This window comes from Nicotiana attenuata, unplaced genomic scaffold (assembly GCF_001879085.1).
Source record: "Nicotiana attenuata strain UT unplaced genomic scaffold, NIATTr2, whole genome shotgun sequence".
NCBI classification, from domain to species: domain Eukaryota; kingdom Viridiplantae; phylum Streptophyta; class Magnoliopsida; order Solanales; family Solanaceae; genus Nicotiana; species Nicotiana attenuata.
In genome coordinates this window covers 160,778-173,624 of record NW_017671164.1, presented here as the reverse complement: position 1 = coordinate 173,624, position 12,847 = coordinate 160,778, and the positions used below count along the sequence as shown (strand labels likewise).

General features: G+C 37.8%; 1 protein-coding gene across 1 annotated transcript; it reads right to left on the bottom strand.

The window, feature by feature from the left end:
• Positions 1-8,189: 8,189 nt before the first annotated feature.
• On the bottom strand, positions 8,190-8,939 carry LOC109206377 (rapid alkalinization factor-like). Its single transcript, XM_019369206.1, has one exon. The coding sequence runs from the start codon at positions 8,812-8,814 to the stop codon at positions 8,437-8,439; it is 378 nt and encodes a 125-aa protein (XP_019224751.1). The 5' UTR covers positions 8,815-8,939; the 3' UTR covers positions 8,190-8,436.
• Between the last annotated feature and the right edge of the window lie 3,908 nt (positions 8,940-12,847).

Here is a 12,847-nt window from a genome sequence, read left to right as displayed (position 1 = left end):
GGTATGTTTTAGCTTTGGGGACCTCTGTTAATTTAATCGGTTTGTTATTCAAAGAAAAAATGATGGTAAAGAATAATAGTGCAACAACTCCTAGTCTAGCAATCTTGGTTTCGGATGAGTTTCTAAAATTCCTTCAAAATCATAAATCAGTTAAGAAATCTTCTTCAGTTACTGCCTTTGCTAGATCAGATAAAACATGTCTTATCACATCTTCCAATAAATAGGTGATCGATTCAGGTGCCACAAATCACATGACAGGCAATCCAAATATTTTTTCTAGCTTTCGCTAACATAAAGCACCCTCTCCAGTTACTGTAGCTGATGGATCAACTTGTAGCAGTGTTGGACCTGGGACTGTTAAACCAACTTCCTCTATTACCCTGTCATCTGTATTAAGTCTACCAAACTTGGCCTTTAACTTGATTTTTGTTAGTAAAATCACCAAAGACTTTAATTGTTGTGTTGCATTCTTTCCCGATCATTGTTTGTTTCTAGATCTTACAACAAAACAGGTTATTGGTAAAGGATATTTATCTGGTGATCTCTACATCCTTGATGAATGTGAGCCACGGTCTATTGCATGTTCTAGTGTTGTGTCTCCCTTTGAAGCACACTGTCGATTGGGACGCCCCTCTCTGCCTTTGTTGAAGAAGCTTTGTCCTCAGTTTCGGAATATTTCTTCATTGGATTGTGAGTCATGTCGATGTGCAAAACACCATCGCCTCTCGTTAAGTCCAAGGGTTAATAAACGAGTTGAGTCAGCTTTTGAGTTAGTTCATATGATGTTTAGGGACTATGTCCCGTTGTTTCCAAACTGGGCATAAGTATTTTGTCACCTTTGTAGATGATTTTTCTCGAATGACTTGGATTTACTTTATGAAGAGTCGCTCTGAAGTGTTTACTCACTTTTTTGCCTTCTGTGCTGAAATCAAAACTCAATTTAACATTTCGGTGCGTATACTAAGGAGTGATAATGCTAAAGAATACATGTCAGAGTTATTTCAGTCGTACATGAGACAACATGGTATTCTACATCAGTCTTCATGTGTTGATACACCCTCTCAAAATGGAGTAGCTGAGAGGAAGAATATAATAGGCATCTACTCGAGACAGCTCGGACACTTTTGTTCCAAATAAAGGTTCCTAAACAGTTCTGGGCTGATGCGGTCTCTATGGCTTGCTTTCTGATTAATCGCATGCCATCTACTGTGCTTGGTGGTAATGTGCCTTAAAGTGTCCTTTTTCCAAACAAGGCATTATTTCCGGTGGAACCTAAGGTATTTGAAATCACATGTTATGTTCGAGATGTTCGACCATCTGTTACCAAGTTGGATCCCAAGGCATTGAAGTGTGTTTTCCTTGGCTATTCTCGCCTTCAGAGGGGGTATCAGTGTCATTCTACTGAACTTGGCAAATATTTAGTGTGAACTGATGTGGTATTTTCAGATACTACACCATTCTTCTATGCAGCTCCCATTTCTACAAGTCAGGGGGAGGAAGATGAGTGGCTAGTATATCAAGTTACTCGTACTTTGACAGAACAACGAGATGATGTTCCTCCATCTCCTAGTTCTATCGAGCACCAATCCATTATTCTGCCTTCAGCACCTGCTCCAACTGTGTTAGCAAGACCACTAATTGTTCAAGTTTACTCGCGGAGGCAACAGACAAATGATACATGTTCAGCACCAGTTCCTTCGTCACCAGATTTGCCTCCACCTGACCCTCCGGAAAACTTTGACCTTCCAATTGCTCTTCGCAAAGGAATACGCACTTGCAAATCCACATATTCTATTGCTAATTTTGTTTCCTACAACCACTTGTCCCCTGCATCTAGATCTTTAATTGTGTCTCTAGACTCTATTTCTATACCCAAAACGGTGAAGGAGGCTTTGAATCATCCTGGATGGTCTAAAGCAATGCTTGAGGAAATACATGCCTTAGAGAAAAACCACACTTGGGATTTAGTGGATTTACCTAGTGGAAAGAAAGCAGTGGGATGCAAGTGGGTCTTCACGGTTAAAGTTAATCCCGATGGCTCTGTGGCGAGACTTAAGGCCAGACTTGTGGCTAAGGGGTATGCTCAGACTTATGGGGTGGATTATTCAGACACCTTCTCTCGGGTTGCCAAACTTACTTTTGTCCGCTTGTTTATTTCTCTAGCTGCTTCTGAGAATTGGCCTTTGCATCAATTGGATATTAAGAATGCTTTTCTTCATGGTGATCTCCGTGAAGAGGTATATATGGAGCAACCACCTGGTTTTGTTGCTCAGGGGGAGTATGTCAAGGTCTGTCATTTGAAGAAATCCTTATATGCCTTAAAGCAGAGTTCCCGGGCTTGGTTTGGTAAATTTAGTGAAGCAATTCAAGAATTTGGGCTAAAAAAGAGCAAATGTGATCATCCTGTCTTCTACAAGCAATCAACAGCTGGATCTATTCTCCTTGTTGTATATGTGGATGACATTGTTATCACAGGGAGTGATTATGCATGAATCCCTTCTCTCAAGTATTTCTTGCATACTAAGTTTCATATAAAAGACTTGGGACAACTAAAATACTTCTTGGGAGTAGAAATAACTAGAAGCAAGAAGGAAATTTTTCTATCTCAAAGAAAGTATATTCTCGACTTACTAGCAGAAACTGGTAAGCTGGCTGCCAAGCCTTGTAGTACTCCAATGGTTCCTAATTTGCATCTTATGAAAGATGATGGCGATCTATTTAATGATCCAGATACATATAGGAGGTTAGTTGGGAGATTAAACTATCTCACTGTGACTCGTCCAGATATTGCTTTTGCAGTGAGTATGGTTAGCCAGTTCATGTCCGCGCCCACAGTTAAACATTGGGAGGCTTTGGAGCTGATCCTATGTTACTTAAAAGGAGCTCCTGGACTTGGCATATTATACAGCAATCACGGTCATTCTCGCATTGAATATTTTGCAGATGCAGATTGGGCTGGATCCAAGATTGATAGAAGATCTACTACTGGTTACTGTGTATTTGTTGGTGAAAACTTGGTATCATGGAGAAGTAAGAAACAAAATGTTGTATCTAGGTCCAGTGCAGAATCCGAGTATAGAGCTATGGCACAATCAACATGTGAGATAATGTGGATACATCACCTTTTAACTGAAATTGGGTTGAAGCATCCCACTCCATCAAAACTCTGGTGTGATAATCAATCTGCACTCCATATTGCCTCAAATCCAGTGTATCATGAAAGAACCAAACATATTGAAGTTGGCTGTCATTTTATTCGTGAGAAGATTCAAGAGAACTTGATTTCCACTGGCTACGTGAAGACAGGAGAGCAACTAGCTGATTTGTTCACTAAAGCATTGAATGGCACTCGAGTTGATTACCTTTGTAACAAGCTAGGCATGATCAATATTTATGCTCCACCTTGAGGGGGAGTGTTACAGAATGAACCTAGACACTTTACACAATGAACATAGACTGTTTCTTAGTAGTATACATAACTCATATATATAGATAGCAGATTAGTAGGAATCTCTTTTATTTTCTTTCCTTAGTTAGCACCTGATGTACATGTATATATATGTATCACTACATGGAATAATACACCAATTTGATTCTTCCATACCTTGTTAATTACAATTGCATATGTGCAAGATTGAATTTTCTTTAGTATCTTATGTTCTTCATTCCATAATTGAAGTCTTCCGTAATCTTTAGAATTAATAAAAAGCACGAGTACATATAGTAAAAGTATAAAAAAAAAACCAGCCAAAAGATTAACAAAAAAAAATTGAAACTAACAAAATGAGAAAAAATCACTTATGCGGGGTAGGGGTGGGCATCGGTCGATTCGGTTCGGTTATAAATATTATCGGTTTAGCATATCGGTTATCGGTTTACAAATTTGATAAACTGATAACCGAACCGATAAGATATCGATTATTGGGTATCGGTTAATCGGTTATCGATCATTATCGGTTCGGTTATCGGTTTACCCGATAAGATAACTCAATCTAGAGTTAAGCAAAAAAGAGAAGATAATTCACTGGAGTTAAGCAAAAAAGAGAAGAATTCACATATAATATACTAAAGACTTACACTAGGAGTAACTAGTAAGGTCTATGAAGAATGAAGATGAACCAACTGAAGAGTTCGGTTGAGAACGAATAGGAGAGAATGAACTGAAGCCCTAACATTTGTATATACTTAAGGGTAAAGTCGTAATTTTATTAATTCTTATTGGGTTATCGGTTAACCCATTAACTAAATTGACAAACCGAGGCCCGAACCGATAACCCAATAGTGAAAAAATTCTAACTGTTATCGAACCATTAACCTAATAACCCGATACCGATAACCCAATAAACAATTAACAGTTCGGGTTATTAGTTTTACGGCCCGATATATGCCCAGCCCTAATGCGGGGCGGGGCGGGTGAATGCGGGTGCAACTGTTATGTGGGGCGGGGCAGGGCGGGCCGAGTTGAAATTCTGCGGGTTAAGAGAAAACCTGCCCCACACCTGTACCGCTTGCCATCCCTAACGATGTGATTATATTATGGGTTTAAGTTGCTGTGAATTTATGTAGGATTTTAGTTCTTAACTAATTGCCATCAAAAGGAAAAACTAATCGCAGTTACACAGTAAGTATGAGGGTAAAATGTGAGTTGGAAATAGATAGCTTCTTGTTCCTTTGTATAGTTTCTCGTAGCATAAAGCAAATTACTGCTACCCCGAGGCTTTGAATAGTTCATGAACCTCTAAAGGGGTGAATTTGGGCAGAGAAAAGTACTTAAATAGAGTGAAAAAAGGGGTGGATTGTGCTCGTTTCTCCTGGTTAGGTGCTGCATTCTAATTCTATTAAAATTATTCATTTTTCTTTCTAGTTTTTTAACTATATTTGCTACTATTACATAAAAATATTTGGATAAAATGTGAAAACGGAAGAGATGGTTGACAACTGTAGAGAAAAGGATGTGCGAATAAAGGAAGATGCCAAATGGGTTGGATCCAAGTTGTAAATGGGTATATAAAAGATGACAGCGACAGGATTCACTTGTGTATGTCTTGTCTGTGTAAGGAAGGGGGAAAAAAGAGAGTAACTCGTGAGTCGTTGAGGTTTGAATTTTGATGAGGATGTGATTACAACACTTGTCGTCTTGTCCCAACTACTATCAAATTAGGACTACGGAAAAGGGTTCAAAATACCCCTAAACTATTGAAAAAGGTTTAAAAATATCCTTCATTCACCTAGTGGGCTAACAATACCCCTCCATCCACTTTTTTGGTTCACTTATGCCCTTTGACCGTTAGGTCAATGCTGAATTAAAAATAATTATTATTCCTTTTGTAAAACTTAAAAAAAAAAAAATTCACAAAATATTTTCGTTTTTTTAAACTAATGCACCAGTAGTCCACTAATTTAGTAAAGTCTTCTTCTTCTTTGTTTTCCGAGTCCTGAAGGCAATCTTCGGGATATCTGGCTCCCGAATCTTCAACTGATGGTACCCTGAGCGCAAGTCAATCTTAGAAGACACATGTGCGCCCTGAAGCTGGTCAAATAGATCATCAATACGAGGCAAAGGATAACGGTTCTTCACTGTAACCTTGTTCAACTGACGATAATCGATACACATGCGCATAGAACCATCTTGTTTCTTCACAAACAAGACAGGAGCACCCCAAGGTGAAACACTGGGTCGAATAAAACCCTTACCAAGCAATTCTTGTAACTGATCCTTCAACTCCTTCAACTCAGGTGGAGCCATACGATACAGAGGAATGGAAATGGGCTGAGTGCCCGGCAACAGATCAATGCCAAAATCGATGTCTCTATCGGGCGGCATGCCCGGAAGATCAGCTAGAAACATATCAGGATAATCCCGTACCACTGGAACTGAGTCAACAGAAGGGGTATCAACACTGACATCTCTCACATAAGCTAAATACATGGCACACCTCTTCTCAACCGTACGATGAGCTTTAAGAAAAGAGATAAATCTACTGGGAGTGTGATCTGAAGTACCACTCCACTCAATACGCGGAATACCTGGCATAGCCAGCGTCACGGTCTTGGCGTGACAATCAAGAATAGCAAAATGGGGCGACAACCAGTCCATGCCCAAGATAATGTCAAAATCCACCATACCGAGTAATAATAAGTCCGCTCTGGTCTCAAAAACACGAATAGTAACCAAACATGACCGATAAACGTGGTCCACAACAAGAGAATCTCCCATAGGAGTAGAAACATAAACGGGGGCACTCAAAGAATCCCGAGGCATACCCAAATGCGGAGCAAAGTAAGAAGACACATAAGAATAAGTAGAGCCTGGATCGAATAGAACCGATGCCTCTCTGTGACAAACCAGTATAGTACCTGTGATGATGGAGTCAGAGGCAACAGTCTCAGTGCGAGCAGGAATACAATAATATCTGGCCCGGCCCCTCTCTCGAGGGCGACCTCTATCTCCCAGACCTCCACCCCTAGCCGGCTGGACAGGTGGGGTAGCAGCTGGAGCTGTGATCATGGCCTGAGAACTCTGAGGAGCACGCTGTGGCTGAGCAGTCTGTGAAGATGCACCCCTACCAAATCTAGGGCAGTCCCTAACCATGTGGCCTGTATCACCACACTCAAAACAAGCTCTGGGAGGACGCGGTGGCTGTGACTGGTTGGCACTAGGCCTGCTGGAAAACAAAGAAGAAGAAGACTTTACTAAATTAGTGGACTACTGGTGCATTAGTTTAAAAAAACGAAAATATTTTGCAAAATATTTTTTTTTAAGCTTTACAAAAAGAATAATAATTATTTTTAATTTAGCATTGACCTAACGGTCAAAGGGCATAAGTGAACCAAAAAAGTGGATGATGGGGTATTTTTAATCCAATAGGAGGATGAAGGGTATTTTTAAACCTTTTCCAATAGTTTAGGGACATTTTGAACCCTTTTCCGTTAGGACTATAGGAGAGTGTCTCTTTTTTTTTTCCCTCCCTTTTTCCTTCTCTTTATTAGGTACACACAATCAGATATTTTTTATGCTTGCCTATGCATTGATGCTGAATTGCACATTTTCATAATTTATGTTCGTCGAATTATTACTGTGTAGGATATGATCGATTTCTATGTTCCCCTTTCCGGCTATCTCTCCGTCGAAATCGGAAAATTGATAATTGTGTTGTGGTTGGCTTAAATATGTTAATTATTTCTAGAGTTTAGTCAAGAAATATATACACAGTTTTTTTACTTAAGAAAATAATTTCACTTAAGTTTTATTGAAAGAGACATAAGGCTCAATGAAATATGAATTCAACAGCCAACATTATGACATTTTAACTCTCTTTATTTTTGCAATCTTGCTGTATTTTGAAGTCATTCTTTTTCCTGCAAGCAAGGGGAAGTTCTTGGATGGAATTACAAAATTTGAGTAACTTAAGTTTCAGAAAATAACTAAATACAGTTTGGTGATTTTAGGAATGCAAATTTTGATTCTCAAAAGTATTTTCCCTACTCTCTCATATTAGGACCTCCTTAACTAACCCCTCAAAATCTTAAAATGAACATAAAATAGTTAGTACTATTATCAAAACTTAAATTAGGGACCAAATAGGTATTAGCCACATATTGTGATATAGATTCATCCGAGCTCAAGCTTCCACTTCAACCTATATATATATATATATATATATATATATATATATATATATATAGATAGATATATGTTAAATCAAACAATATAGTACTCCCTCTACCCAATTTATGGACAATGTTTTACTCGATACAAATTTTAAAAAAAAGACTTTTTGAAACTAGAAGTTTAAAACTAACCATAAATATTTGTGTGGATATAAATAAATCTCATTCAGGATAAAGTAAAAATTTTTAAAGTTAAGTTATTTCTAAATAAAAAAAGTATAATATTCTTTTTTCAAAGAGACTAAAAAGAAAAGTATGATTTCATAAACGGGGAAAGAGGGAGTAGTGAACTAGGTATTTTTAAGTAAGCCAATTATTAGAGAATTAAATGGAAACAGCAGAGCTATTAGTTGTATATTGCACATAACACATGTACTGTTCTCACATAACCTCAAAAAAGTCCAAACCTAAATGTAAGGCACATTTTGGAACAAGACAGGAATCTTCCAGTAGAAAAAGTACATTTAGATTTACTTCAAAAATCACTTACCAAGACAAATAACATCAATATTACCAAGTGCTAAAACATTATTCAAATAAATATATTAAGTGGAATGATAAATTAATATTACAACATCATACAAAACCTACAAGAATGTTCTCTACCATAATTCCCAAATACAATTAATAATACGCCTTACTTTATGCCACAAACCATCCTCGATAACAGATCACAATAGTACAAACCTCAAAAAGAATTTTAACTTTTACCAGTGCGCAGTAAAAAATATTAAATACAGTAAATTTTAAACTTTACTGTTTTGTTTAACGGCGGCAGCGCGTGATGGCACTGCATCCACGTCGGTAAGGATTCGCCTGAGCTCCGGGACGGCAATTGTAGTACGAAGCACCTCTTCTCGAACACGGAACTCTGTTCCTGCTCAGCGCACCGTAGCTAATGTATCTCCTACGGTACGCTAAAATGCGCCGGGTGCTCTCCGACTCCATCGAAAACTCCTCGTCGCTTCCGTTTTCGGCCAACAACTCACCGATCGAACCTTCATAGGTCGATGACGTCATGGACAGCGTCATTGGGTAAAAGCCGAGCTCGTGGGCCCCAGTAGCTGCCGCAACTGCCGCTCCGATGAGGAAAATCGAAGAGATCAATAGAATGGTGAAAGAGTTCACTTTCACCATCGCCATTTTTGTGGGTTTTGGGATTTTCTGAGAAAATGAGAAATTTTCTGGAGAAAGTTTTGTTTTTTAGATGGAAAGTTGGGGAGAAAAATATATAAAGAAGTAATGATTTGAAAAAGAGAAATAAAGGAGTGGGCTATATTTATAAGTGGGGATAAGGATTTTTAAAAAAGGACCTTTCAGATGTGGAATAATAACGAGAGTGCCATGTGATTTTTGTCATTTTGCTTCTAAATAATGCAAAGAGAGGCTAAATTTTGTGTAGGAGGAATAACAATGATAGTGGAAGTTATGATGGTATAAGAACGGCTATAAAACTGAGTTTTTTTCTTCTTTTTTGTTTACTATTTGTTAATCTGGATTCTTTCCTAAGGGTGTTATGTGGTTGGCATATGTACGATTAGGGTGGTAATTTTGAGCCCAAATCCATTCAATCCGTCCAACTCGTTAAGAGATTAAAGGGTTGGGCTACAAATATTTTAGCGTGTGGGTCAATTTGGACTGAGCTAAAGTTAACCTATCATTTTTATAGCTCATTCTGACTTATTAAGCAGCCCAAATACAAACCATGAAACTCACCCAAAACAAAAGGATCTGAATATAACTTATCTAGAAATTTATTTAGTTGCCCCAATTTTTCTTTTTTTTGTATTTTTAATTTTCTGTTCTTTTGTTTTTCTGCACCACTCAACCCCCTATCCATCCCCCGCCCTCCCCCCTCCCCAAAGACTCCCTCAATTTTCTTTTGTATTTTTAATTTTCTGTTTTTTTTTTGCACCACCCTACACCCTACCCCTTCCGCGCAAACCCTCTCAAATCTTTTTTTTGTATTTTCAATTTTCTGTTTTCTGTTTTTCATTTTTTTGCACCACCAACCCCCACCCGCAATTTTTTTTTTCAACTTACACATTTTAAGGTAAATTTTTTTTTTATGCAAGATGAGCATGGTTCTAAAATATGGGTCAAGTTGGCTGGTTGGGTTATGACCCATTGTTTAGCCTATCTTGACCCAGCCCATCTTAGCCCAAGTACACTTTGGACTGGGTTGGGCAATGACACATTTATTGACATAACCCATCTTGACCTTCCAAATTCATCCCAACCCGCTTATTTGCCACTCCATGTACAACAACATATATATTCTTATATTGACATTGTTGGTATAAGAAGAAAAGGTTGCTAATTGCTAGTACTAAAAACTTAGACAAATAAAATCGAAATATGATTTAAGAATTTCTTTTATAAGTCGGGCTAAGAATTGGGAGGATATGCCTTATCTTGGCCCAAGTCTTGCTATGAAATCCTTTGACCTAATTGTTCTTCAATCTTTCTTGATGTTTTTGATGATTTAGCTATCATTCATCGGGTATTCCTATCTTTTGAAACTAACACTTTTATGTTAATTGACTTCGAATCAAATAGCAATTTGAAAAATGTGCTTAAACATGAATGAAGTACAACAACAACAATAGCAACTACCCAGTAAAATTTCACATAATGGGGTCTGGGGAAGGTAATGTGTACGCAGACCTTACCCCTGCCTCGATAGGTCAGAGAGGCTGTTTCCGATAGACCCTCGGCTCAGAAAGACGGAAATAAAAAATAAGAAAAGAGAATTCAATAGTAACTCTAGCAGAAACCGTTATAGTAACAGAAGCATAAAAACCAAACGAAGAATGACATGTAATAACAGTAACAAGAGTCTAAGGCCCGGGTCTAATATAAACAGCAAGAATAGTGCGGGCTCAACATAAACTGCAAGCCATCTAAGATCAACCCTAATCCAACCCCGCCTCACCCCCGGTATGAAGTAAGGAAAGCTCTACTACCCCTATCCTACAACCCTAATGCTTGACCTCCAGGCCTTCCTATCAAGGGACATGTCCTCGAAAATCTGCAGTCGTACCATGTCCTGCCTGATCACCTCTCCCCAATACTTCTTAGGTCTCCCCTTACCTCTTCTCGTACCCACCACGGCCAACCGCTCACACCTCCTCACCAGTGCATCAAGACTTCTCCTCTGCACGTGCCCAAACCATCTGAGCCTCGCTTCCCGCATCTTGTCATCCACAGGGGCAACGCCCACCTTCTTCCGAATATCTTCATTCCTAATCTTGTCTATCCTAGTGTGCCCGCACATCCACCTCAGCATCCGCATCTCTGCTACTTTCATCCTCTGGATATGAGAGTTCTTAACCGACCAACACTCTGCCGCATACAACATGGCCGGTACGAGTTGGGGAAAAAGATCGAGTAACATGTTCAGGTGATCATTTTCGACTTACCTAATTCGACGAGTAGGGCATTAGCAAAATGGTCTATACCATTATATTATTTTAAATTACATATAGTTACAATATGTGACTTGTCTTTTTATTATGTGTCTCGAAGGGGAGCCTTGGCATAACTGGTAAAGTTGCTGTCATGTGACCAGGAGGTCACGAGTTCGAGCCGTGGAAACAACCACTTGCAGAAATGCAGGGTAAGGCTACGTACAATAAACCCTTGTGGTCCGGACCTTCCCCGGATCCGCGCATCGCGGGAGCTTAATGCACCGGGCGACCCTTTTTAATTCTTTTTGTTATGTATCTGGCTAGTATCAAATGAATATGTGTTATACACCTATTATTCATATCCGACAATGAATAACTATCACCGTTGATAAAAACTTAAAGATGGAATATGGTGTTTACTTACACCAAACTAATAAATACATGACATGTGTTTGTACATATAATAGACCGTTAGCAATTAATCATAGTTAAGTAATATATACCTTATAGATGAATTTATATAGTATAAATTCACGATGCGCGTAAATATTTACTTATATTCAACTGCCCCATAGTTATGGCTAGAAAATATAAGGAGCGACAACACAACAATAACGATAATAATTCAGTATAATTCCACAAAGTGAAGTTTGGGAAGGATAGAGTGTATGCAAACCTTACCCGTACACTGTGAAGATAAAAATGTTTTCGATAGACTCTCGGTTATAGAAAAAATAAAAATAAAATACAAACAACAAGCAGTAACAACGTCAAAATAAGATGATAGAATAATTGAAAGAAGTGAAAAATTTAGGAGGAAGGAGGACATATATAGAGCAACATCGAGGGGGATATAAACATTCCTGCATACATATAACAATGCACGGGTCAAACAGCTTATCCTTACACTCTGAACATTCTAATTTACATTTAATGTGTGTATTCGTTTCAAACAATTAATTTCTCAAAAATATATTGCCAACTTCAGCTTAAGAATTGTCAAAATATACAAATTTTGTGAAAATTCTATATTTGTATTGCTTCTGGCCTGAATTTGAAAAATAAAATTTGGTTTTTAATCTAGACGTGTTGCTCGAAAGAAAAAGAATAATCTAAGGCGTGTTGATTTTGATTTTGGAAGTGGGACATCATTACATTTAAATGGAAGAAGATGGTACAACATGATGAGCTGTGGTTACTGATTGATGAAGCAATTGTTGGTACACGTGTCATTTATTCATGGACAGATGCTTTTTCCAATTTGTATTTCAAATAATTCTAAAATATGTACAAATGTATTCGCCGTTTTGGTCTTTCTTTTTCGTCTTCTATGATGGAGTTAATTTCGGCTTTATTTGCGCCTTTCTTTTCTTTTTATTTATTTATATATCTCTCTTTGTACTTTTATTTTTCCATCAAATGTATATTGACAAAATATCAAAGTCTCTAGAAAAAAAATTAAAAGTCATGACTAGCTGTATTTGCATTTAATAGTACGAATTATGAAGTCTTATAATCCGTTCAAGAAATTGATTCTAATTTAGTGCTGACTTTTTTCCTTTTGGCATGACTTGTATCATTATTATTAGTACTTAATATTATGGAGATATTGTTTTTTCAATTTCTTCTCGTCCTATCTCAAAACTGCTAAGGATGACAATCTATGTTCAACCCGAAAATATTCAGAATAAACTTACTTCCATTGGCATGATATTCTGAGAAGAATGATAGGTGCTAAAATGGTAAGATGAATTTTAATATTCATT